Source organism: Salvelinus alpinus, chromosome 7 (assembly GCF_045679555.1).
Source record: "Salvelinus alpinus chromosome 7, SLU_Salpinus.1, whole genome shotgun sequence".
In the NCBI taxonomy this organism is placed as follows: Eukaryota; Metazoa; Chordata; class Actinopteri; order Salmoniformes; family Salmonidae; genus Salvelinus; species Salvelinus alpinus.
In genome coordinates, this window is record NC_092092.1 from 66,450,032 (window position 1) to 66,477,252 (window position 27,221).

The 27,221-nt window shown below is 42.6% G+C and overlaps 2 protein-coding genes across 7 annotated transcripts in view; one reads left to right on the forward strand and one right to left on the reverse strand.

The window, feature by feature from the left end:
* The first annotated feature begins 76 nt into the window (after window positions 1-76).
* LOC139581498 (LON peptidase N-terminal domain and RING finger protein 3-like) lies at window positions 77-7,252 on the forward strand. The gene is made up of 10 exons (XM_071411319.1): window positions 77-1,392; window positions 1,984-2,102; window positions 2,211-2,474; window positions 2,598-2,820; window positions 2,953-3,043; window positions 3,383-3,619; window positions 3,775-3,933; window positions 4,327-4,489; window positions 4,603-4,752; window positions 4,863-7,252. Exons 1-10 carry the CDS (start codon window positions 750-752, stop codon window positions 5,022-5,024), a joined length of 2,211 nt encoding a protein of 736 aa, XP_071267420.1. The 5' UTR covers window positions 77-749; the 3' UTR covers window positions 5,025-7,252.
* Window positions 7,253-10,862: 3,610 nt separating this feature from the next.
* LOC139581500 (CRACD-like protein) overlaps window positions 10,863-27,221 on the reverse strand; it is a 31,965-nt gene continuing 15,606 nt past the window's right edge. For 4 of the 6 annotated variants that reach the window (XM_071411323.1, XM_071411324.1, XM_071411321.1 and 1 more), the window contains exons 3-12: window positions 26,934-27,108; window positions 26,234-26,366; window positions 24,900-25,040; window positions 24,329-24,394; window positions 18,636-18,797; window positions 18,231-18,321; window positions 16,433-18,061; window positions 15,816-15,961; window positions 15,428-15,515; window positions 14,394-15,128 (exon numbers count right to left, since the gene is read on the reverse strand). In XM_071411323.1, the coding sequence (XP_071267424.1) occupies window positions 14,962-15,128; window positions 15,428-15,515; window positions 15,816-15,961; window positions 16,433-18,061; window positions 18,231-18,321; window positions 18,636-18,797; window positions 24,329-24,394; window positions 24,900-25,040; window positions 26,234-26,366; window positions 26,934-27,108 (2,798 nt within the window). In that variant the 3' untranslated portion in view covers window positions 14,394-14,961. Of the gene's footprint in view, window positions 13,451-13,710; window positions 13,903-14,393; window positions 15,129-15,427; window positions 15,516-15,815; window positions 15,962-16,432; window positions 18,062-18,230; window positions 18,322-18,635; window positions 18,798-24,328; window positions 24,395-24,899; window positions 25,041-26,233; window positions 26,367-26,933; window positions 27,109-27,221 lie in introns of those variants that run through there. The other 2 variants (XR_011676245.1, XR_011676244.1) reach the window with 2 other exon arrangements.

Here is a 27,221-nt window from a genome sequence, read left to right on the forward strand (position 1 = left end):
ATTTGTAATTATAATAGACTATCTATTATGCCACTGTAACATACTCTCTCAGAAAGAGTGCTATGTAGAAACTTTTGTCCCTGTAGGAGAACCCTCTGAAAATAAGGTTCCAGATAGAACCCTTTTCAGTTCACATAAAACCTTATTTGGTAGCACATAGAACATCTGCTTTCAAATATCACCCTTGAGGTGGTTCTATGTGGAACCAAAAAGGGTTCTCAGAATCCTATTTTAGAGGGTCCTAGGAACAGTGGGTTAACTGCCTTGTTATGGGGCAGAACGACAGATTTTTACCATGTCAGCTCAGGGGATTAGATCTAGCAACCTTTCGGGTAACTGGCCCAACGTTAACCAGTAGGCAACCTGCCGCGCCATATGCTCTACTGTCCAAGAGACCAGTTATGGAATGCCTTCAGCCTACGTACATCTATACAAGTATTACGCATTAGACCCATTTCAGCACATTGACCGACTTCTATCCTCAGTCCAGACGCTCTCTGTTACAACTGAATTGTTATTAGGTAACCGCGTTAGAAACCTGTCCAATAGAAACAGCTGGCTGTGGTCACATGACAGTTTATGTAACATTTATAAAAAAAAGTGAGAATATTATTTATGGTGCGCTATCATATCGCCTGAGTAGTGAGCTGAACAGGCGCAAAGACCTCAGAAAATAAGATGGAGAAGGACCTGTTACTTCCAAAAATGAAATATTAATTTCGCGAGACTACTACACAACAGCAGTCATCATGGGAACGGATAGTACAGATTGTATGCTGCTTCTTGCGGTAGAAGCGTTTACATCTAAAAACTTCGGGCTCGCAGCAGACATATACGAATGTCAAATGCTGCACCTCCGTGACCCTGGTAAGCAGCAAGATTTGTTGGTGAAACGAGCCGATGCCCTGGCATTTGCTGGCAAATTGAACGAAGCTTTCGAAATCTACCGAAAAGCGGCTGAAATCGAGAGACTCCGACCAGTCCATCTGGAGAATCTTATTAAATATCTCTCTAACAGTATTAAAAGAAATGATGGGACAGACAGTCAAAGCAATAGGCAGGAGACGAACTCCTATTGCGTTGGATATGATGCATTTACCTGCAGAATATGTTATAGATTTCTATACGAGCCAGTTACCTTGCCTTGTGGACACTGCTTTTGCAAAAAGTGCCTGGACAGAGAAAAAATGCCTGTCTGCTGCAAAGAGTGCAATGACATGACCAAATTCAATGATGTGGACAATTATAGAGTAAATGTTGTTCTTAGTAACTTGTTATCAAAGTGGTTTCCAGTTCAATTACTTGCTGTTCATCTGAGACGTGAGGGGAATGGACTATATTCAGAGAAAATGGATTCTGCTTTGGAAAAATACAACGAAGCAATACAAATAGGTATGGTATTTTACCTTTTCATTTCAATCAATATTCAAAATGGAATCAAACTCATTCTAAATGGAATTAAATTAAATCAGTGGCCTATATCCTATGCAATGTTGCAACAGTATGTAGGGTACTGTTTTCAGTGCCCATGGGCTGGTTTAATTGACAGCTGAATCACTGTTTTACTAGGCTATAACCCCTTAATTCGGAGAGAGTCGTGCTTATGTCAGACATGGTCGTGTGAAGGTTAAATAAAATGTTATGTAGGCTAGGCCATGGTTACCAACACTGGGCTAGGCGACCAAACATTGAGTAACATGTGAGCCATGACATTTTGTTGTGATTGTGTAACAAACAGTAAAATAAATGTGGGTCAAGGGTAATTAATGTTCAACAGTAGACACAGGAGTATTGGTTCCACTGTCATTATTGATTAAACATATACTTCTTCAAATGTTGAACAACAATCTCTCTCAACAATAATCCAAAATCCCCACATTTTCACTGTGATCTAAAGAACACTGGTCTTGTGTGACATTCAATGATAGAATGATGGAATAATTAATAGATTATCATTTTCAGTATGTTGTATTTATTTTCCAGCTCCTAGGGACCATGTTCTGTACAGCAACCGATCACAGATCAATTCCAGTCTGAAGAATTACCAGGATGCCCTTCATGATGCAGAGATGGCATGCAAACTCATGCCTCTTTGGTCCATGGTGAGGGTTGGATGTTTTGCCATGTTTAATTTAGATCTATCATCAGAACTTCACAATGCAAAGACATTGTAGGATTGTACTGATTAGTAAACATTATTTTTCTTCCAGGGACATATTAGAAAAGCACAAGCTCTTGTCACTCTGGGGAAATGTGAAGAAGCGTTAAGAGAGTACCTGATCGTCATTGCATTAGACCCTGAGAGTAAACTGGCAAAAACAGAGGCGCAAAAGATTCTGAGTGATCTCCTGGCCCCTGTCACTGATCAAGTACACAACAGAATCCTGGACTGCACAAGTCTACTATCTTCCAGAAGTAGATTTAAAGGTGGCGCCCTGAACACCTCAAGCTGCATCCTCACCACATCTTACAAGGTAAGAGAAGTCATCTATCTTCTGAGTTTTTCTATATAATACAGTACTATCATATAGTGCCTGAAGTTGAGCTCATGAACTTATGAACTTACTAAAATGTCCTATCATCACCCTTTCTCACAGGAATACAAGAATATCATCGCCTCTGACGAGAAGTTGACGTTGTCGCCCGCGATGAGTGAATCTAAGACAGATGGCTCATTTGAGACATGCAGCGGAAAGAAAAGAGAAAATCAGGTGAATGTCTGCCATCCCAGCGTCACCAACAGGAGCGTCTTCCTCAAACGTAGCTCATCCGAGGACAGCCAAGTGGACAGTAGTGACATCTGCAAGCGTTCAAGATATGGTAAGTTTAAATACCTCTTGTCTCACCCCTTAAATGCTCTTTAATTCAATGGAGCTTTATTGGCATGATGTCTACTGTAAGTGAAGTAGTCGTTGAGATTCACTATCTAACTCAAATGGTTCTCCTTTACAGAAGTGACCCAGAATGAACAGGCAACTTCCTGGAGTACAGTGCTTGCTGGCCTCATAGACCCGACTGACCTGGAGTGTTCTCTGTGTATGAGGTGAGTACTACCATCCATGACAATACTTGTAGCTGAATTGTAGTATTTGCCACTTAAGGCTAAATGGATAGTAATATAGTGTTCTGCTTTTGATTCTGATATTCTAGGATTAAAAGTTATTTTCTCAGCCTGACACAAGATATCAATCTTGCTTTCTGATAGTATTAAGCAATAAAGATGAATAGGTAAACATCTAGCCTTATCACCGTTATAGCTTACATTTCATTATCAAACATTCTAATTGAAATGCTATAGGCTATAAAAAAGAACCTGAAAGTAATCAACAATAGAGTAGTGTGAGATGTTCTGAGCATCCTTTCTCTACATGGTATACCCTAGGCTCTTTTATGAACCAGTCACCACTCCTTGTGGACACACCTTCTGTCTGAAATGCCTCGAGCGATGTCTGGACTACAATCCCAAGTGTCCTCTCTGCAAGATGGATCTGAAAGAGTATCTGTCAGAAAGTAAATACAACAAGACTGTCTTGGTGGAGAACCTCATCTGCAAGTATCTGCCATCCGAGCTCATGGACAGGCAGAAAGTCAACGCAGAGGAGATTGCAGACTTATCGAAGTAAGAATCACGTCAGCATACAGACACTACCCCATTGATCCAGTACTGTGTAACAGAGACACGTAACATGGCATTTATGTTTCTTCACCTGTAACTTTGGATATATTATTTCCTCAAACTAATCATTTTCTCTACTTTGATTTCTTCTTTTGCAGTCTAAACAAGAACGTGCCTATATTTGTTTGCACCATGGCCTTCCCCACCGTTCCATGCCCTCTTCACGTCTTTGAGCCCTGCTACCGGCTGATGATCCGCAGGTGTATGGAGATGGGTACCAAGCAGTTTGGAATGTGCCTCGATGATAACCTCAAAGGGTGAGTAAAGCCTGTACAAAGCAGAGAGACATTGTGTTGCATGTTCCTCAGTCAGACAGGGGATATCGGCATCATCTGGCAGTTCATGTTAACAACTCAGAAGCCCCATTGGGTCAACTCTCTTGTTTGTCCCCATTGGGTCAACTCTCTTTTTTGGCTCTATTGGGTCAACTGTCTTGTTTGACCCAACTCTCTTGTTTGTCCCCATTGGGTCAACTCTCTTGTTTGGCCTTAGGCTATTATCAGAACTGAGCAGGTCTTGCATGTCATTTTGTATAATCAACTTCAGATAGTTGATATAGCCTACTTTATTGTTTGGTCCCCCTGTGAATGCCTTAAGCACATTTTTGGTGTTATTTGCTTACCATATCTACTTTTTTTCCTTCCCCATAGATTTGCAGATTACGGTTGCCTCCTGGAGATCCGAAACGTGGAATTCTTTGCAGATGGCCGCTCCGTTGTTGACACCATCGGGAAAAGAAGGTTTAAAGTCATTGAGCACCACCAGAGAGATGGGTACAACACAGCAGACATTGAATACCTGGAAGACATTAAGGTCATTGTTATTCACATAAACTCAAGCATTTGCGTGAATGTTCTCTGAACTTGTTTGAACATGTTTAAAGTGTATCTCGTTGTGCTAATAAAGGCTGTTCTTGTTCTGTATAGGTGGAGGGTGTGACAGAGAAGGAGCTGCAGAGTCTCCATGATGCAGTGTACGACCAGGCCTTAATCTGGGTCAACTCCCTCAAAGCAGAACAGATGGAGAGGATCGTGGGTCACTTTGGGCCCATGCCGGAGAAAAACTCTGAACCACAGGTAAATATGTGAACCCTGGATACAGATCGTATATGTGTTAACTCTATTTTGATACGACACAGTTTGTATTGAACAGGTTATGGATGGATTCTTCTCGTTGTCCCCTGTAGGCCAGTCCCAATGGGCCATCCTGGTGCTGGTGGCTGCTGGCAGTCCTTCCTCTGCAGGGTCGAGCCCAGCTGCCCTTCCTTGCCCTGACCTCCCTGAAGGACAGACTCAGTGGCATCCGCAGAGTACTCCTCTTCATGACCCGCAACCGCTCCTCTCGGTGACTCCAACCCTCACACAACCATCCATCTCCTCCATGTGGATGTCTGTTTTGTCAGAAAGACCAAATGTTAACGAAAGCCTTCTGCGTAAATAGGTTATTGGCAAGTGGGCTTTGATTAGATTACCAAAATGTGATGCTGATTATTTCTTCCTTCCAAGGATTAGAAGAGGCTACTTATGGACTGAATCTTTTAATCAGTGTGCTTTAAAGACAATAATGATTGATTTAGTTTTTGTTATTATTTATAAACACAGCGTGTGCATGCAACATGTTTACATCCCTGGGAGGGATGACAAACTCTAAACTATTACATAAATAACTTTTTATTTCCATAGGGTTTATTAACCACCACAAATGACATATCAAAACCAAAACCCCTGAAAATGTAGAAAGTTAGTTAACAAAATGACGATACAGAACAGTACAGGTTCTGCTGCTGCTTTAACTATATCATTCAGATAATGTTTTGGTGTAGAGGAGTGTGATACACCTCCAGTTGAAAGGCGCTATCTCCTACTTACGATGGAATATGTATTGTTATTTATATTACCTACTTTGCAGCAGCAGCATAAGTGATACTCACATGGTGAGCAAAGATGGGTCGTGAGATTTGCCTTTAAGAAAGGAAAACATTTTATTGTTTTGTTGGATGTTACATGATTCGTTGTCTGACTTTTTAAAAATAGTTTTCTACTGTTATTTTTTATGTTATGATGATCACCTTTTTATACAGACAATGTTGAACCAGGATGGTTATGTTGTTCAATCTTGTGGAAATGTGTTAATGAACAACAATTATGTTTTGTATTCCAAGGGCCAATTGGAAGTTATTGTATTTATATAGGGCTGCCTTGTCTCTTATTTGCAACATATATGGTCATAAAGTAGAGATGTGACACAAGTGACCAACAAACTCAGAGTGATTGCAATAACGGTTATCACTTGTGCAGCGTGATTCCTGGCTTGTATACAAAAGACAACAACATGAATGTGAACATGCAAATAACTGTAGAGATGGGAAATATCAACTTGTAGAGCGTGCAGGATTTATCAGCCTTGCCACTTTTACCACTTTCCAATATTCTCAGTTTGGTTTTAGAAAAACATTTTGCATTTGGTTGTCCTGACCTAAGCCCAAAACACTCTGAAATTATTCTCCTAACACACATTACAGTCAGATGAAACAGGCAGCAGTCTAACCATTCTAAAAGCTCATGAAGGAGTTGGAATACTTATTTCTGACATTTGAACTGTCATCTTGTCATTCCAGTTATTGTCCACTGGAATCATAAACGGTAGCATCAAGCACTCAGTGATTTCTAATCTTTTTCAACATTTAGTGCCTTAAGTTGGATTTCCTCCATGATGCCAGTACCATAAAGCTTAAACTATGTAGTAGAATTCAGGGTTCAAGGTAGAGTTCCATTGAGGAAGACTAAAGTCCAAACTATTGCTGAGGAGACAAACAGTAATTTTAAACAATTCCAGTCCTGGTTCATTGTGAGTATTGCTGTTACAAATATTGGTATTATATTGTGTATTTTATCCCAACTAAATTGTGTATTTTATCCCAACTAAAAATGAAAATCATCTCAATGAAAGAACACAATTTGAGTATTTTCAGCTGGACTTTCATATACAACAACAACATTGAACCTTGGTTGAGTGGTTGAATTAAAAAATGTCAGGATAAAAGTTAATTGATTGGCATGTCAATCAATTATTATTTTTTCTCTCCAACATCACATATTTGCATGTATATACATTTGATATGGCTGTTGCATGTAAGCCAAATTCTATGCAAAGATGCATTTTTCTCATTTACATCAGAAAATGCCAAAACAATAGAAATTCAACGGTAGTATCTTCCTGCCTTTTTTTAATTCCACATTGAACCTTGCTCTAATGATTGAAACCTTCTACCTCTGACACACTGAACTGTAGCTCTTCCACCACAGAACATGCTAATTAAAATTGACATGTCATTTGTTTCTATGGAGATGAGGTGACCATGGATGGAGTCTTTTTTTGGGTGATTGTATAACACAGGTATAATTGCCTCTAACTGTATGTGTTTACAAAAAAAAATTAATGTATGTTGTAGGCATCTTATCTGACGTTATATTTCTGTTTTGATGGAAATGTAGTCATTACAATGTTATACAATGTACAGAAAACACACTTCTGAATAAAAAAGGCTCTTAATTAGTGGAATAAGAGCTAAACCGATGGTCGTTCATTTGTCTCGTCCTGTGTTCAACATTTTCCTCTTTTGGTTATGTGTTAGTCTAAAGTAGTATCAATATAGGTCTTTAGAAACATCTAGAATGTTGAGACATAACAGAAAGCTTATGTAAGGCTGCATTGACTTTACACAACAGTGTGAATGTAGGTCACGGTTTAGGAGGAAGGAAACACTATTCCACTCCCCTTGCCCCACTGCCCCACATTCTGCATCTCTGCCTTTTTGCTGGAGGAGATGACCTTACCCATACCGAACCGCACCTCTCTGACTGGGAGGGATAATGGACTCCGAGGAAGAGGGGACAAGTAGCACCAATGTAATTAGCAGGCTGTCTGTCTGGTGGGAGTGAGGGAGGGAGAAGCCATGGGGATATATTTAATAGGGCTTACATAACGGGGCAGTCAGACGTTACGTAAACTTTGAAATGGGGTTAGCATCTGCAGAGGATCAGGGTATCTTGTTCTGCCTTTGAGAGAGGGCATTTTTCAGCAGTCGGTCCAGGAATAGTGCCAAAATGGCAAGGGACTCTTTTTTTCCCTCATCTTTGTTATTTTGAATAAGGTGTCATGCTTTGTTTGTTCAGGACAGACAAATGCAGAAACAAACTTTAGTGAGTGACAAATGGGATCTCAAAGGTGTGATGCGACTAAGCCAGATATTATTCAACTGTACTGAGAGCCCCACTGGAACTAGAGAGTATAAAGATACTCTTTCTCAGCATATGCCTTAAAACAGATCCCTCATCAGCATGCCCTAGCCAGACTGGCCACATAACACTAGTCCTATGTTACACGCCAAGTAAGGTTATGTAACTGAAATGATAAGGTCACTAGAGGGGTTGCTATTGGAACTTGGCTGATACACCTTCCCCCAATTTTATAAAACATGTAGCACACTGACAGAAGTAGGGCAAAGCAGTGCATTGTGGGAAAACTGGTTACCTAACTTACCCAGAAAAGGCATCTGGGAGGTTAAGTGCCTGTCTGTGTACTGATTTGATGACAGAACTCACACTTAGTGCTAGATCGTCCATTGTAAACAGTGTGAGAAACTGCGTGAGAGAGAGGGCAGTGTGTCAAAGGGCTAGAGTGTGCCCATGTGAGAAGTGTGTGACTGTGTGTGCCACAAGCTCATATGATACAGTGTTAGGTGCTCAATGTATAGCCCTGAGATGCTGCTGCCTGTGGCTGATAGCTCTGAGATGCTGCCAGTGGATGGATGGCACAGAGGGTGGGCTCTGGCTTCGATACTGTCTCCTATCACTTCAATGCTGCCAACACTTCCATGCTGTCACACTGTGCTGGCTGTGCTTGTAATGTGCAGACAGCCTGCCCTCAGCCTTAAGCTGCTGAGAATAAATGCATGCTATTTTAATGTGGCTAATCAAAGTGTTGTATAATGGTTATCATATTGCAGCGGATATTGCAGGGTTTGTCTTTGTATTCCTCAACGCTTTGTCTGTGATGAGGAAGAGTCAAACTAAAGAGTACACATCCTAGTTTACAACACGTGACAACAGTTGTGATACAACAGAGAGTTTGTCCACGAAAACATTTTTACACAGGCAATGTGGAGACACCACCCAATGATTGTGTAATGATTTTTGTGCAGGCAGACTGTTGTATCACAACCATTGTGTCAAATGCATTTTACATCAGTTGTACAAGTTGTATTGTGTATGTGGCCATAGTCTTATCTTGCATTACACTTGTCTACTCTAATTAAATTAAATAAATACATATTCTTTAAACACCAGATGAGGGGGCCATTAGATTGCAAAGGCTTTTCAAAAGCAACGTTTGAGAGGGCTATCAACACGAGCTGAAACACAGGAAACATCTCTGCCACTGAAACATTCCTGACTCTTGGGAATGTGTGGTCTGTGCCTCCAACAAAACACCTCATGCACACGAGCTTAACCCATGGGCTGAAATGGAAGGTTGTGGAACACAAGAGATTTCATGAGTCAGTGCCTCGGTTATCTCCCCTCTCCGAAACACTTTTGTCATCTGGAAGTATAATGCCATGAAAAAGTATTTGCCATGTCTGATTTTCTCTGTCTTGGCATATTTTTTATACTGAATGTTATCAGATCTTCAACCAAAACTTAAGATTAGATAAAGGGAACTTGAGTTTACAAATAACAAAAATATATACTTATTTTATTTATTTAATTAACAAAGTTATGCAACACCCAATGCCCCTGTGTGAAAAAGTAATTGCCCCATTACATTCAATAACCGGTTGTGCCACCTTTAGCTGCAATCAAATCAAACTTTATTTGTCACATGCGCCGAATACAACATGTGTAGTTGTTGATCAGTCTCTCACATCGCTGTGGAGGAATTTTTGCCCGCTCTTACATGCAGAACTGCTTTAACTCAGTGATATTTGTGGGGTTTTAAGCATGAATTGCTCGTTTCAAGTCCTGCCACAACATCTCAATTGGGATTAGATCTGCACTTTGAGTAGGCCATTCCAAAACTTCACATTTAGTTTTCGCCAGACATAATGGTGGCGGTAGTGTGATGGTTTGGGGATGCTTTGCTGCCTCAAGACCCGGACGACTTGCCTTAATAGAAGGAATCATGAATTCTGCTCTGTACCAGAGAGTTCTACAGGAGAATGTCAGGCCATCCATCTGTGAGCTGAAGCGCAGCTGGGTCATGCAGCAAGACAATGATCCAAAACACACACTCAAGTCTACATGAAAATGGCTAAAAAGCAACAAATGTGAAGTTTTGAAATGGCCTGGTCAAAGTCCAGACCTAATCACAATTGAGATGTTGTGGCAGGACTTGAAATGAGCAATTCATGATTGAAAACCCACAAATGTCCCTGAGTTACAGCAGTTCTGCATGGAAGAGTGGGCCAAAATTCCTCCACAGCGACGTGAGAGACTGATCAACAACTACAGGAAGTGTTTGGTTGTGGTCATTGCAGCTTAAGATGGCACAACCAGTTATTGAGTGTAAGGGGGCAATTACTTTTTCACACAGGGGCATTGGGTGTTGCATAACTTTGTTTATGAAATAAGTAAGTCATTGTTGTGTTATTTGTTAACTCAGGTTTCCTTTATCTAATATTAGGTTTTGGTTGAAGATCTGATAACATTCAGTATCAAAAATATACTAAAGTAGAGAAAATTAGAAGGGGGAAAATGCTTTTATGTGCATGATGTAACAAATACCCCCTCTCCAGCCAGGTCACTGTCAGTGGGGTCCAGTAGTCAAAAAGTGGACACTATGAACATCAGGAAAACTGTAGAATCACACTTCTTTAGTGAGGTGAAGCTCAATTCACTAAGTTGTCAAAAGTAAATAATACCTAGCATTTAATAAGTTTTGTAACCTTTTAACATTCTGACCATAGAAGCAAATGTCTGGGCTGACATATCTGCACTTCGACAGCTGCAGCTGAACAGCCTTTATATAACAGTACCTGGCCCAGGCCATCCACTGGGTGTGTAGGTGCCTTATTCACTAGACATAATAAAGCCCTTGATGTGAGTAATGTGCTTGTGTAACACAGCAGAAAATGGCACAGAGGTTTGCAATGGCAGCGCAGCCCAAGAAGGTCAAGCGAGCCAAGCCGTTCCAAGTGTGGTTGTATAACATGTAATTAGGTACAGTAGGCTACTTAGTTATAAATACTAGTCCACAGGAAGGAAGATAGTGTGCCTGCTTAGTCATATCATGTACAATTAAGTTCCATCTAAGTCATTACAAACTAAAGGGTATTTTCAGGTAGTATGTGGAATGTGTACTGTGCAATGCAGGAATGGCTTAATAGCCACAGGCAGTGTTAATACTCCCTCTGACTTCGTTTCCATGCTACTGCAGTTCTAATGAATCAACACGCTATGCTTTGAGTTTTATATACAGTACCAGTCAAAATATTGGACACACCTACTCATTCAAGGCTTTTAAAAATATTTTTATTATTTTCTACATTGTAGAATAATAGTGAAGACATCAAACTATGAAATAACACATATGGAAACATGTAGTAACCAAAAAAGTGTTAAACAAATCAAAACATATTTTATATTTGAGATTCTTCAAAGTAGCCACCCCTTGCCTTGATGACAGCTTTGCACACTCTTGGCATTCTCTCAACCAGCTTCATGAGGTAGTCACCTGGAATGCATTTCAATTAACAGGTGTGCCTTGTTAAAAGTTAATTTGTGGAATTGATTTCCTTCTTAATGCGTTTGAGCCAATCAGTTGTGTTGTGACAAGGTAGGGGTCATATACAGAAGATAGCCCTATTTGATGAAAGACCAAATCCATATTATGGCAACAACAACTCAAATAATCAAAGAGAAACAACATTCCATCATTACTTTAAGACATGAAGGTCAGTCAATACGGAACATTTCAAGAACTCTGAAAGTTTCTTTAAGTGCAGTCACAAAAACCATCAAGCGGGCTCTCAAGAGGACCGCCACAGGAAAGGAAGACCGAGAGTTACCTCTCCTGCAAGTTCATTAGAGTTAACTGCACCTCAGATTGCAGCCCAAATAAATGTTTCACAGAGTTCAAGTAACAGACATCTCAACATCAACTGTTCAGAGACTGCGTGAATCAGGCCTTCATGGTCGAATTGCTGCAAAGAAACAGCTACTAAAGGACACCAATAAGAAGAGACTTGCTTTGGCCAAGAAACACGAGCAATGAACATTAGACTGGTGGAAATCTGTCCTTTGGTCTGATGACTCCAAATTTGAGATTTTTGGTACCAATCGCCGTGTCTTTGTGAGACGCAGAGTAGGTGAACGGATGATCTCCGCATGTGTCGCTCCCACCATGAAGCATGGAGGAGGTGTGATGGTGCTTTGCTGGTGACACTGTGTGATTTATTTAGAATTCGAGCCACACTTAACCAGCATGGCTACCACAGCATTCTGCAGCGATACACCATCCCATCTGGTTTGCTCTTAGTGGGAATATCATTTGTTTTTCAACAGAACAATGACCCAACATACACTACTCCAGGCTGTTGAAGGGTTATATGACCAAGGAGAGTGATGTAGTGCTGCATCAGATGACCTGGCCTCCACAATCACCTGACCTCAACCCAATTGAGATGGTTTTGGATTAGTTGGACTACAGAGTGAAAGAAAAGCAGTCAACACCTGCTCAGCATATGTGGGAGCGCAGACTGTTGGAAAAGCATTCCACATGAAGCTGGTTGAGAGAATGCCAAGAGTGTGCAAAGCTGTCCTCAAGGCAAAGGGTGGCTACTTTGAGGAATCTGAAATATATTTTGATTTAACACTTTTTTTGGTTGCCAAATGATTCCATGTGTGTTATTTCATGGTTTTGATGTCGTCACTATTATTCTACAATGTAGAAAATAGTAAAATAAAGAAAAACCCTTGAATGAGTAGGTGTATCCAAACTTTGACTGGTACTGTAGGTGAGTCCAGCTGATCACAGACTCTGCTTTAAATTGAGGTAATAGTATTTAATTAACATTTCTTGGTAAATCAGAAGAATTTTTGTAGTTACATGAAATAATTGTGGGTTGCAAAAAATGAATCAAAGCAAGAGTTCGTCAATCTGTGCCTTGAATAGACATTTTCTCAAAACAAAGATTTGTGTATTTTTATTGCAATGCTCAAGCATGTTTTATTGGGTTTTCCCCTTTACTATTTTTGTATTATGTTTACGTTGCAACCTTGGCTGCATCCACATCAAATAGCAAACCTTGCCAGTGACCGTAGATACTGGAGAACACTTGGCAGTAGCTCTGCTGTGTGTGCTAGTGGTCATCCTGCGATGGGATGGGAAGGAGAGAGAAGAGTCGCAGTTGCACTAATCTCGATGCTCTGCTGGACCGATATGGATCTAGCAGCAAGTCCTCCCATGCTCTGAGCTGAAACAGTTATTTGGCATTTGTTGATGCTCAGATTCCATCCTTCACCTGGCAGCTCTGTCTCTCTGTCAACCTCTGTATTTTTATCAGCCTGGTGGCCCACATCAGGAGCTGGGTGGGTTCTTAGGTAGGTGTTCAGTCAGTGTTCCATGTCACTGTCTCTTCAATTCTCCCTCAGCACCTGCAATACGTCCCAGCGCCTTCAGTCTGGACTCCACTGGTGGGCAGAGTGATATCACTATAAGTTCCGCTGCCACTGAATCTAGATGGTATCTGAGTCCCAATGATCTGTTCCCTTGTTTCTGAAAAAAGAACAATAATTGATTGCTTAGATTCTCCCTCAACGTCAATGTTTGACAAAGATTTGATGACTACAAAATGCATGGGTACATCAACTCTCAAGACACCCTATAATGGAGTCACATCATTTGTGTAAATTATTATTATTTTTTACCTAGAAAGTTAGTGCAAATATATAGATGAAGATGGTGGTAAAGGTAATGGTTGTTGTGGGTACGGTTGTCATGAAGGACAGCTCTCGATAATGAAGTGTCAAACTTACAGGGCTATAAATACTCCCAGAGCACTGAAGCATGTGTTGCAGATGCAAAGTGTCCACTGAAGTGTGTGCTGCCAATGCAAAGTGTCCACTCCATGCAAACATCCTTTCTTGGTCCCACAAGGACACAGAAGAGATCGATATGGGAGAGCAGCAGCATTTTAAATGTCTCCAGACCTGAACTTCAATGAAAACCTGTGGTTTGAAATGAAGAGCTCTCGATAAGAACAGACGGATATCAAGGATCTGGAAAGATTCTGTATGGAGGAACGGTCTAAGATCCCTCCCAATGTGTTCTCCAAATTCATAAAACGTTTTTCTAAAAGGCTCAGGTTGCTAGAACACTGAAAACAGGGGAGCCAATCATTCCAACAACCCCTATCTTTGAGATTGTTTTTCATTACCTAAAAAAAATATCATTTAATTTAGGAATCACTACCTATGATTTGATCCAACACGATTTAACCGAATCCGAACTACCACACAAAAGCGAAGTGAATCTTTCGATTCGTCAAAAAGAATAGTTGAAAATAAATCGGTTTTTCTATTTTGGGGGAGGAGGGGGGGGGTTAAAATGTGAAGTGGGGCATCAGTTAAACAGTAAAAAAAAAAGAAGATCTATCTGTGATGCACTATATTTGTCAGCTCGATTGTCAGTAGGTACAAAGAGGAGCAACTGTCAGATGTAACTTTCTTGTATTTTACTGTTCTTGAGTTCAGATGACAAAGAGAAACAGCCTTTGTTCATTACCGCACATTTTATGTACAAGTCATGTACACACGTTTAAAGGTAATACAAAAAATAAAATACATCAAACATGAGAGATTTAATAAATAAAAAGAAGAAACCTTCATCTCTTTCTTTCCATCCATGCTTATTCATCCCCAAATCAAAGATCAAGGCTAGGTTTAAGGTTTTGACACACCTGAACCTCACCTCATACAGACTGACATTGTCAGTTAAGAAATTAAAACAAATAACTAATTTAGTCATTGGTCTGTCTTACTTAAAGACATATCATGTCAACTGAATCCAATTGTATGCCGTATCAATCAATAATTCAAAACCTTTACTCATTTGGCCCAATTCCCAACTCACTCCTTTCACTGCAGCGTGTGATTTGAGGGTTTCAGTGTCTGACCAATCAGAAGCTTGAAGGTATTAGAACAGCAGAAGAAGTAGAAAACAAAAGTTATACTCTGGGTGTGCAAATGCATTCTGATCCATCAGCGGACGGATGGTCTGGCCCATCTTCACTGCACTATCTGGGGCATCTCGCTCCAGGCTTTGGCCTTCTTCTTAGCAAGGGCCAACCACGGGGGCTCATCCTGAGCCAGGGCTGTAGGGGCTGGGTGAGCCAGGGCTCTCTTCCCTTCCTTCTCAACCACGACAGGCTTGGAGATCTCCAGGGAACACAACACTATGGACAACGAGCAGAGAACATCTTTAAAGATACAATCACTTTTAGCATTGTCCCCAAAAAAGTAGTCCCACCACAAAGTACATTTTTATCAAAATTGCCTATAATATTTTTGTTGTTGTCTTATTTCAGGCATGTACTTGAAGATTAGTAGTAGTCATTATAAATGGGAACATTCTATTTGCAGGTGTGGTCCACAAGGGGGCAGCAGTAGATCAATCACACTTGTGAGAACAATGAAAACACTTAAATTAGAAAGCGATGCATGTGTGGTAGAGTGGGATACTGATGAGCCTAACCTTTAACAGGAGATCCTGGAGGCTTGGCTTGGTCTTTGTTGACAGGCCTTGTCAATGTACGAATGTTTTTTTTTCTGTTAAGCTCCTCCTGGAAATATAGGTTTTGTGAAGAGATTGAATTATGTGCTTATTCATTCCAATATAACAAAGTAAATTGAACCTATACAACTTTATAGCCAGTCATAAAACATCTAGTCATTGCGTCAAAATAAATGATAAAGAGCTGCCCAGTGTGCACAAGATCAAAAATACGTATTTTGCTCAAGTGTGAGGACTGGATGAATAAATTAATGGATGGATTGATTGACGCATCAACTGTTTTCCTCTCTCAAACAGTAGGCTTCTCGGTAAACGAAAGAACACATAAAACAATATGCACCATCCCCACCATCTCTGCAGGGACTTTGTTATCCGTGGTTTCCTCCAATGAGTTCTCTTTTAAGATCCTCTGCTTTTGTCTGGCCACTGAGATCCAGCTTGGCGATTGAGATCCCCCACCAGGTCCCCCACTAGGCTCTCGACCCCCAGACAGATCTGAAACGAAAGAACACAGGAGAAATGTCTTCAACTGGTGTGGAATATATAGGAGCGGCCTGGTAACTTCATTTGGCATAATGAGTGGAAGTGGAAGATAGAGGTGCGAATGAATGAAAGGCAAAATGTAGAAAAGCAATAGAATTCCAGCTAATTTGTTGCTCTAAATAGTCATATGGAGGAATTTCTCCTTGGTGTTAATGAGTCTATGTTTAGATAGCTCTCAATAAGTCGGCTCTCAACAGCACTCATGGACCTGTTTCAGTATGAATTGTTAGTCCAAAGTTAGAACAGCAGGAGTCCATATTCCTATAACATATACAGGCTAAATGTTTTGTCATCTGAAGTCTTAAGTTCAACATTGTAAAATAGATATAAACAAAGATGACCTAGCAAGTGAAGGATATGCCAACTAGCACACATGTCTGTAAACACTGACTGGTGTGATGGTGACTAAGATGGTTTTAGTACCTGGTATTCTCTTTGGCTTGACCATACCATCCAGCTCTGAGGGCTTTCTAGGCAGGGCAGGTTTGCTGTTTGGCTGTGGTTCAGTGAACGAGCCCCTCTGTGGCTCTATGGGAAGTGAGTGTGCTGGGGATGCAGGGGGAGTTTCACTCTCTGAGCCTAAGCGAAGCATACCCACAGAGGTCTTCCTCAGCCTGACACCAAACAGATTCTCAGGGGTCTCTTCCTCCTGGGCTGCAGGGGGAGTGTCTTCAGGTGACATGATGGGTGCTGTGGTGCTCTGTGTTGGGATGGGACTAGCAAGGACATCAGGGCTAAGTGGCTCCACTCCACTTGGGGGGTCTCTTTTTGCTTCCACAGCCCCAGGCACAGTGACCGAGGGAGATGGAGAAGGGGAGGTTAGCTCTTTGGTAGCCAACCTTTGCCAGGCAGGGGCAATGGTGTACCTGGGTCTATTATGTTCAGAACCACCAGATGGTTTCCCAGGATCCTCGGTGGCAGTTGGTCCCCTGCAGTGCTCCTGGGGGCTCTGCTCTGGGCCGGCGGCTGCACTGGGACTGGTTATACAGGGCTGGTCAGTTGTTACACTGGGCTCTTCCTGGTCCTGTGTGGTGTGTGCAGGGGCCTCAGGCTTGTCCAGGGACTCTGGAGGAGGTGTACTGCTGTTTGGCAGCTGGGGGGGACAGGCTTGGTCTGTGACTGTTTGGTCAGACAGTTCAGTGGTGCACTCAGGGCTCTCACAAGCTCTCTCAGGGTCTCTGTCTGGAACCTGCTGGAAATCATTCTCCACAGAGGTTGGCGTTACATCATTTTCCTCCCCTGGCTCCAATAAGGCTGTCTGCACTGGCACATCTGAGACTGGCTCCATTTTGTCCTCCTCTTCCCTCCTCTCATCTTCCACAACCTCCTCTGTTTCCTTCTCCTCTACCTCTGCCCCCTCCTCCCTCTCCTCTTCCTCCTTTTCCACTGAAGGCATGTCCTGATCTTCTTTGGTTAAGTACTCAGGGTTGATTTCCTCTGCATCTTCCTCTTCCTCCTTTGGATGGAAATGTTCCACCACTAACTCCTCCTCAGATTCATAAGGCTCACCCTCCACCTCCTCTCGGGGCTCTGCTGGGCAGTCCGGTCCATCACTGGGGAGACACGCTTCTTCCTGTGGGTTCAATGCCAGCTCATCCACCCCACTCTCAGCCTCTGACCCCTCCATATTCACCTCCACCTCCAGGAGCACAGCCTCTGTCTCCAGCCCCAGGACAGATGTCAGTGGACCCTTGAGGGAGCTCAACACCTCCTGGAGTAGAGAGCCTCCCTCCACAGCCACCTCACACCCAGGAGGGGCCAGGAGGAAGTCATCTCCAGCAGGGGGCTCTAGAGACTTCAGGGAGCCAAGCAGTGGGGCGGTCTGGAGCCGGGGAGCTGGAACCTCAGCCTGGCCTGAAAGACATTCCTCAGAGTCAGAGTCATTCTGTATGGAGAGGGAGGGGGCATCCTGAGCATGAGACACTTCCTGTTGGACACTCTGCTTATCCTCTTCATCTGGGGCTGACCGCTCGGCCTGCTGGGACACCACGACCCCATCTGTCTGCTCCTTCTCCTCCTCCTCCGCAACACCAGCCTGCTCACGTTTCACATCTGGAGCATACATAACTACGTCAGAGCAGAGCCCAACTAAGTTCCTATATCATTATCCTGTCATCAGTCATTGTATTGGGTAAGAATTATCATCTTTCTGATATTTTACTAATATTTACGCTTTTGTATATCTGTGTAATGTTACTGTGATAAGGATAATTTATATTACCTTCCTCCTCATCCTCCTCCACAGATTCTGGAATGATACAATTCTGTCTTTCCTCCTGGAATGATTCTCCCTCAGCCCTGCCATCAACCCTCTGAACAGAGAAGAGTAATTTCATCTTAACAACAATACAGTTCATTTAAAGATCATTAAGCTTTCCAGCTTCAGTCATATGGACATGTTTTACACAGATCTCGTAGACCCATGAGCCACGCACACTGATGGCAGGCTGGTGCGTTGTGTTTGGGCTACATGGGCTGGACTCTCTTGGCTCATAGGATAGATTTTTTGAGGGGTTCTGCTCTAGTGATCAGAGTTAGGCTCGGCGTGGAACAGGGGGTGGTGGGGGTGTGTTGGCTAGGGAAGTGGAGCGAATGGTTGTGTTGGAAGGGGATGGGTATATCTTACAGTGGTGGGTTTCCTCGTCTTGGCACAGGCCTTGTGTCGGACAGCCAGGCGGTGGCGAGCGGCAGTGTTGTCCAGGCAGCCCATGGGACTGGCAGGCTGGCTGAAGTCTACAGGCAGGAAGACCAGGGGACTGACCGATCTGGAGCCCGTCTCACAGGACATCTACACATGATACATGATACAGTAAATAAAATTATTACAACCTCAATGTCTTCAGACATCTCTGTCTACACACATCACAACTTTCTGCTGATGCCAGATACCAGCTAAACAGATTCAAGAATGCTGTATTGTGGTTCTCCTGATACAGATGAACCCTATCCTGAGACATGGCTCAGTCTCCTACTCAAGACGAAGGAAAAGCATTCAGACAAACAGAGGGAGGACTGACTTTCTAAACAGCTGGAGAAACAATGTCAAAGAGAGGGTGACTGACTGTCTAAACAGCTGGAGAAACAATGTCAAACAGTGGGTGACTGACTGTCTAAACAGCTGGAGAAACAATGTCAAACAGAGGGAGGACTGACTGTCTAAACAGCTGGAGAAACAATGTCAAACAGAGGGTGACTGACTGTCTAAACAGCTGGAGAAACAATGTCAAACAGAGGGTGACTGACTGTCTAAACAGCTGGAGAAACAATGTCAAACAGAGGGTGACTGACTGTCTAAACAGCTGGAGAAACAATGTCAAACAGAGGGTGACTGACTGTCTAAACAGCTGGAGAAACAATGTCAAACAGAGGGTGACTGACTGTCTAAACAGCTGGAGAAACAATGTCAAACAGAGGGTGACTGACTGTCTAAACAGCTGGAGAAACAATGTCAAACAGAGGGTGACTGACTGTCTAAACAGCTGGAGAAACAATGTCAAACAGAGGGTGACTGACTGTCTAAACAGCTGGAGAAACAATGTCAAACAGAGGGTGACTGACTGTCTAAACAGCTGGAGAAACAATGTCAAACAGAGGGAGGACTGACTGTCTAAACAGCTGGAGAAACAATGTCAAACAGAGGGAGGACTGACTGTCTAAACAGCTGGAGAAACAATGTCAAACAGAGGGTGACTGACTGTCTAAACAGCTGGAGAAACAATGTCAAACAGAGGGTGACTGACTGTCTAAACAGCTGGAGAAACAATGTCAAACAGAGGGTGACTGTTTCTCCAGCTGTTTAGACAGTCAGTCCTCCCTCTGTTTGACATTGTTTCTCCAGCTGTTTAGACAGTCAATGTCAAACAGAGGGTGACTGACTGTCTAAACAGCTGGAGAAACAATGTCAAACAGAGGGTGACTGACTGTCTAAACAGCTGGAGAAACAATGTCAAACAGAGGGTGACTGACTGTCTAAACAGCTGGAGAAACAATGTCAAACAGAGGGTGACTGACTGTCTAAACAGCTGGAGAAACAATGTCAAACAGAGGGTGACTGACTGTCTAAACAGCTGGAGAAACAATGTCAAACAGAGGGTGACTGACTGTCTAAACAGCTGGAGAAACAATGTCAAACAGAGGGTGACTGACTGTCTAAACAGCTGGAGAAACAATGTCAAACAGAGGGTGACTGACTGTCTAAACAGCTGGAGAAACAATGTCAAACAGAGGGTGACTGACTGTCTAAACAGCTGGAGAAACAATGTCAAACAGAGGGTGACTGACTGTCTAAACAGCTGGAGAAACAATGTCAAACAGAGGGAGGACTGACTTTCTAAACAGCTGGAGAAACAATGTCAAACAGAGGGAGGACTGACTTTCTAAACAGCTGGAGAAACAATGTCAAACAGAGGGAGGACTGACTTTCTAAACAGCTGGAGAAACAATGTCAAACAGAGGGTGACTGACTGTCTAAACAGCTGGAGAAACAATGTCAAACAGAGGGAGGACTGACTGTCTAAACAGCTGGAGAAACAATGTCAAACAGAGGGAGGACTGACTTTCTAAACAGCTGGAGAAACAATGTCAAACAGAGGGTGACTGTTTCTCCAGCTGTTTAGACAGTCAGTCACCCTCTGTTTGACATTGTTTCTCCAGCTGTTTAGACAGTCAATGTCAAACAGAGGGTGACTGACTGTCTAAACAGCTGGAGAAACAATGTCAAACAGAGGGAGGACTGACTTTCTAAACAGCGGGAGAAACAATGTCAAACAGAGGGAGGACTGACTGTCTAAACAGCTGGAGAAAATGTCAAACAGAGGGAGGACTGACTGTCTAAACAGCTGGAGAAAATGTCAAACAGAGGGAGGACTGACTGTCTAAACAGCTGGAGAAACAATGTCAAACAGAGGGAGGACTGACTTTCTAAACAGCTGGAGAAACAATGTCAAACAGAGGGAGGACTGACTTTCTAAACAGCTGGAGAAACAATGTCAAACAGAGGGTGACTGACTGTCTAAACAGCTGGAGAAACAATGTCAAACAGAGGGTGACTGACTGTCTAAACAGCTGGAGAAACAATGTCAAACAGAGGGAGGACTGACTTTCTAAACAGCTGGAGAAACAATGTCAAACAGAGGGAGGACTGACTGTCTAAACAGCTGGAGAAACAATGTCAAACAGAGGGTGACTGACTGTCTAAACAGCTGGAGAAACAATGTCAAACAGAGGGTGACTGACTGTCTAAACAGCTGGAGAAACAATGTCAAACAGGAGGGAGGACTGACTTTCTAAACAGCTGGAGAAACAATGTCAAACATAGGGTGACTGACTGTCTAAACAGCTGGAGAAACAATGTCAAACAGGAGGGAGGACTGACTTTCTAAACAGCTGGATAAACAATGTCAAACATAGGGTGACTGACTGTCTAAACAGCTGGAGAAACAATGTCAAACAGGAGGGAGGACTGACTGTCTAAACAGCTGGAGAAACAATGTCAAACAGGAGGGAGGACTGACTTTCCAAACAGCTGGATAAACAATGTCAGGGACGCCATTATCAAGACCACTCAGCAGCTAAAAATACCCAGCCACTGAAGTCCCAGGCAGACCTACATCCTGGCATTTTTCTGCATGGCTCCCCCATACATTAGCTGAACAAATACAGGCCTCTGCTCTCAGACCACTGGAATGTAGGTCTAATCTACTGTTTCTGACAGCAATTCACCCTAAAAGGTAAAGAGATGGACGGGAGACAGGAGGGTGAATGACCCTTCAGTGACACCCTGACTTACTTTAAGTGATCTGATATGACAACCTGTCAATCCGAAAGTGAGGAATAGTGAGCTCAAAAGAAGACGCCAATGGGCCACCTCTGATCTTGCTTTCATACTAAAAATGGATGCTTAGGATAAATAGCTATCTGGTATATACTATACAGATTTAACACAAACATGAACATATTACCAAACAGGATTGCTCCCATTATGGGCATAACAGTGTATTTGCCCTGTGTAACCAGCAGAGTGGGTTAGATCATTAGATATATAGTAAATTCATGTATTGTGTTTGTTATTGTAACCAGCAGAGTGGGTTAGATCATTAGATATATAGTAAATTAAATGTATCGTGTTTGTTATTGTAACCAGCAGAGTGGGTTAGATCATTAGATATATAGTAAATTCATGTTGTGTTTGTTATTTTATCCAGCAGAGTGGATTCGATCATTAGATATATAGTAAATTAAATGCATTGTGTTGGGTATTGTATCCAGCAGAGTGGGTTAGATCATTAGATATATAGTACATTAATGTATCGTGTTTGTTATTGTAACCAGCAGAGTGGGTTAGATCATTAGATATATAGTAAATTAAATGTATTGTGTTTGTTATTGTAACCAGCAGAGTGGGTTAGATCATTAGATATATAGTAAATGAAATGCATTGTGTTGGGTATTGTATCCAGCAGAGTGGGTTAGATCATTAGATATATAGTACATTAATGTATCGTGTTTGTTATTGTAACCAGCAGAGTGGGTTAGATCATTAGATATATAGTAAATTAAATGTATTGTGTTTGTTATTGTAACCAGCAGAGTGGGTTAGATCATTAGATATACAGTAAATTAAATGCATTGTGTTGGGTATTGAATCCAGCAGAGTGGGTTAGATCATTAGATATATAGTAAATTAATGTTGTGTTTGTTATTGTAACCAGCAGAGTGGGTTAGATCATTAGATATATAGTAAATTAATGTTGTGTTTGTTCTATAGCCAGACTATAACCAGAGCTCAACTTGGCAGGGCCTCCTGTGAGAGTTGTGTTATGTCCTCATTTGTAGCAGACAGTCTGAATGCAAGATAAAACCATTGGAATGAATTCAGACCACACAGGAGACACAAAATCACTCCCCCCCCCACCTTCCTCTCTCCTAGTTAAACAATACATCCTGCAGAAACAGAGCAGTAGAATGACATGCAGCATTATTACTGTCAGGTCAACATCTTCAACTAAAGATTTGTGCTGGGCTTCTCAGTGGTGCTCACTGCACACAGAGGAGGTAAAACCAACAGCACGCTCCCTCTTATGGCTTGAAAAACCATCTTCTAGCTTGTTACAGCTCTGGGTCAAGCTGAAACATCTCAAACAAGGCAAAACACAAGCACATGACAACTATTTGGAGGTTCAGGCACAAACTACTGCATCTGTGTGTGTGTGTGTGTGTGTGTGTGTGTGTGTGTGTGTGTGTGTGTGTGTGTGTGTGTGTGTGTGTGTGTGTGTGTGTCTGAAAATCACACATAGTAAGATAGTAGTCCAGTTTTATGTGCCTATGGGACTATCCCCGATCTTTCTGACATCCCACAAGGCAGCAGTTAAGACTTTATCCCTACCTATATGTCCATAGCTATCTCAACTACCTGATATCCCTGTACATCCATTGGTACTGGTACCATGTGTATATAGCCAATCGTTACTCATTGTGGATTTATTCCTTGTGTTATTATTTTTATATTATTTCTCTCTGCATTGTTGGGAAGGATCTGTTAGCATTTTATTGTTAGTCTACACCGGTTGTTTACAAAGCATGTGACAAACAAAATTTGATTTTAAAATGCTGAATGGAGTCGGGTACTCTCTGGAGGTTTTCCACTCCCTTCTGACCTCCTGTTAAACTCATGGCTATGTGGAAAAGACAGCTGAAGAGAAAAATGGTCTACCATCATTGATAGAAAAATAATAGAAGCTGTGCAATTCTACACATTTTGCCATAGTGTGGAGGCAAAGATTTGCCGTTTTAATATGATAACTGATGATCAATGGGCCCCTGCCCGGTCGGTAATTTGACCATGCTTACTACAACTTTAGATAGCTGGCCGCTAGACTAACGTACCAATCTGATTTTTTTTTGCTGACATGGGCTAATTGAGTGACTGGTGATGCACAACCAAACTTCGAAATTGCACCCCGGACCATCAGTTGCCCATCCCTGGTCTACATATTGTGGATGTATGAAGCTCAACAATGTCTCCATCCTGATTCACTCCTATTGCTCAACACCGCATCTGACATGAAAGCTTTCATACCTCATCAAAAGACACACAGCTTTCATACTTTATCAAAAGAAAGATGTGCTCTGAGACATCAACTCATGTAATTCGTCTGGAGGACATTAATTTATTATTCTTAAAATCAAATGACAAAATAACCCACTCATCTTCTGATTGGTCATGGTGATCAAATGATCAGGAGGATTGTTCACCGTGTCCACTGAACAGGAAGCGCATAACAAAGTAATAAACTAGAGACATGGATAACTGGTTATTACCTGGTCTTCATCACTGTCGGTCCCTTCCAGACTCAGGGAGCTGTTCCTCTGCACCGGTTTGGAAGACTGGAATTAGAGACAGATGGGATGAGAGACAACGCAGTTAGAAAAAGGGTGATTGGCAGTAATAGATCTGTAGACCACATGTGGCTGGGGGCACCTTACCTTAATTGGGGAGGACGGGCTCATTGTAATGGCTGGAACGGAATTCCTGGAATGGTATCAAACACATGGTTTCCATATGTTTTAATACCATTCACTGCATTCCAGGCATTATTATGAGCCATCCTCCCCTCACCAGCCTCCTGTGCTGTATAAGTAAGCATGACTGCATGGCGTCATCCTCTTGGTAGCTTTCATGAAGCATGAATGTGTGGTATGTATTGTATATCTATTGTATGTGCCAGGAATTGTGTGACTGCAGTCACGTAGTACATACCACACAATTATAATAGGGACTGAAGACAGGAATTAGCTACGTAGCTAATCTGGTGCAATGATCGCTAACATGAAGTTGACCCCACAGACCCCATGAATACTATGCCAGTCCTGACTGCATAATGATGCGTACCCTGTGGGACACCCCAGCCAGGACAGTGTGCAGGGTGGAGTACTCTGGTGGGCTGCAGGGCAGGCCGTCATCCTCTGAAAGAGTCCCTGCGTCATCCATCTTCTTCACACACAGAGACGGAGGAGAGCCTAGCCTGATGACCTGTTTCAACAGAGAAGGAGGAGACCCTCGCCTGATGACCTGTTTCAACAGAGACGGAGGAGAACCTCGCCTGACGACCTGTTTCAACAGAGACGGAGGAGAGCCTCGCCTGATGACCTGTTTCATCAGAGACGGAGGAGAGCCTAGCCTGATGACCTGTTTCAACAGAGACGGAGGAGAGCCTAGCCTGATGACCTGTTTCAACAGAGACGGAGGAGATCCTAGCCTGATGACCTGTTTCAACAGAGACGGAGGAGAGCCTAGCCTGATGACCTGTTTCAACAGAGACGGAGGAGAGCCTAGCCTGATGACCTGTTTCAACAGAGACGGAGGAGAGCCTAGCCTGATGACCTGTTTCAACAGAGACGGAGGAGATCCTAGCCTGATGACCTGTTTCAACAGAGACGGAGGAGAGCCTGATTGTTTCAGCTGGAGCTGCAGGGGAATAACATACTTATCAGCCCCTCCTATCAGCTATTTTCAAGTTTTTTCAGTATTTTTATGTGTTCATAGGGAGTGGCTATCATGATGTGTGTGCAGGATTAGTGTACTAAGCAGAGTGGCTTTTCCTGTCAGACCAAGTGTTCTCCAAGACCATGCTATCCAACCCAGTGGTAGAGAACTCTTCTCAAAGTGGAATGATAAGTGAAAGTGAGTTAAAGAAGTAATAGGTTCACTCTAGCTGAGAAATAGACTGTGTGTGGTGAAAGAAAGCGGTACCACAGACACACAAACTGAACAAAAACTCTATTAGTATGAGCTCAGCTGCTCCCTAGGACACAGTCTCAGGTCTGTTTCCTCCAAGGCTTTAGAATCCCTATCCTTCTCCAAAATGACTGAACAACACCAGCCAAGTCTCTCTCTCGATTATCTCCTCCTTGTTCTAGCATGTTGTTGTGCCTAGCCAACACTAGCTGTATTGTGCTTCTGTATGTACACTCTGACCTTCGGTGGGATGCTGTCTAGAACAGGTGACAACTAAGGATGAGCCTTGGCTAGCTAGCGCCCAATCTAACCGGCTTATGACCAGACGGGCTAATTTTATCCCCAGGTCCTACAGACGGAGTGGCAACGCTAATACCGATGAAGACACCTGAATGTCGGAGATAGTAAAGTATAGGACCATAGCTACAATAGGTCATATTGCAGCCAGTCCCAGTATGGAGGAATAGGACAGAGGCTCTACTACCCACCTGTAGAGACTTGACTTTCCCATGGATGCTGTCCTGAGAGACTCCCAGACCCTCAGTCACCTCTGACAAAGGAGATTCAGAGACAAAGACACTGTCATGTGACAGAGCCTTATTACCCATATTTATTTTTGACCTTTGAAGGAAAGAAATAGAAAAGATGACAGATCAGAACATTTGCGCCTCTAGGCAGTGGCAGTTAGGCAGTGGCTGGGTCATCTCCATTCAATCATGTAGGACTAAGTCTAATAAAGTTTGTAGAAAAACCTAAGGAGCAGAAATGACAAGTCCCTAGCCCTGCCGGTGTCCCAAATGGCACCCTACTCCCTGTATGGTGCACTACATTTGACCAGAACCCTATGGACCCTGGTCAAACGTAGTGTACCAAATAGAGAGCCATTTGGGACGCAGACCCTGGGGAAGAAATCTGCAGCAGGTAGCCTATAAGGCTGCATGCTTAATGAATAAAAATTCACTAAGATCTAGAATGAGCGGAGAAGACTGGGTTTATTATTCAGGTGACTAAGTTGTAGGCAGAACGTTAATTTCCAGCAGTCCACTCTAAATTAGGACAAATATGTACCTTTAAAGTTGTAAACGTATGTAGAGGAGACTTCACACTACTCGGTAGAAATTCAATGACGCATTTGTTCCTTGGGAATAAAATTAAATTGCCTGTATTGTGAAAAGAAAATCATCTTACCCAGAGCCCTCGTCTTTCTCAGAGAGGATGAGAAGTGCAGGTTCGGGGGCGTTGACATTGTCACTAGACTGGCTACACTTCAACCCACTGTCCCCCCCGGCAGGAGCAGCGGCCTCCTTTCGCTTCTTCTTAGAAAATAAGTTCTTGAAGGTCTGGAACTTGGACTTCTTCTTGCCTACATTGAAGATCACATCAAGAATAGAGCATGGCAGAGGTTATTCATCTCCAGTTAACAAATGGGACCTATTCCTTCACTACCAGTTTTCACCAGTTTTTAATCATATTCTT

What these genes read in the sequence shown, in the direction of transcription:
- LOC139581498 (XM_071411319.1), top strand. Translation starts at nt 750, where the DNA reads ATGGGAACGGATAGTACAGATTGTATGCTGCTTCTTGCGGTAGAAGCG. An exon ending in CAACGAAGCAATACAAATAG is followed by an intron (nt 1,393 to 1,983) that starts GTATGGTATTTT and finishes TTTATTTTCCAG; the next exon opens with CTCCTAGGGACCATGTTCTG. An exon ending in TCCTCACCACATCTTACAAG is followed by an intron (nt 2,475 to 2,597) that starts GTAAGAGAAGTC and finishes CCTTTCTCACAG; the next exon opens with GAATACAAGAATATCATCGC.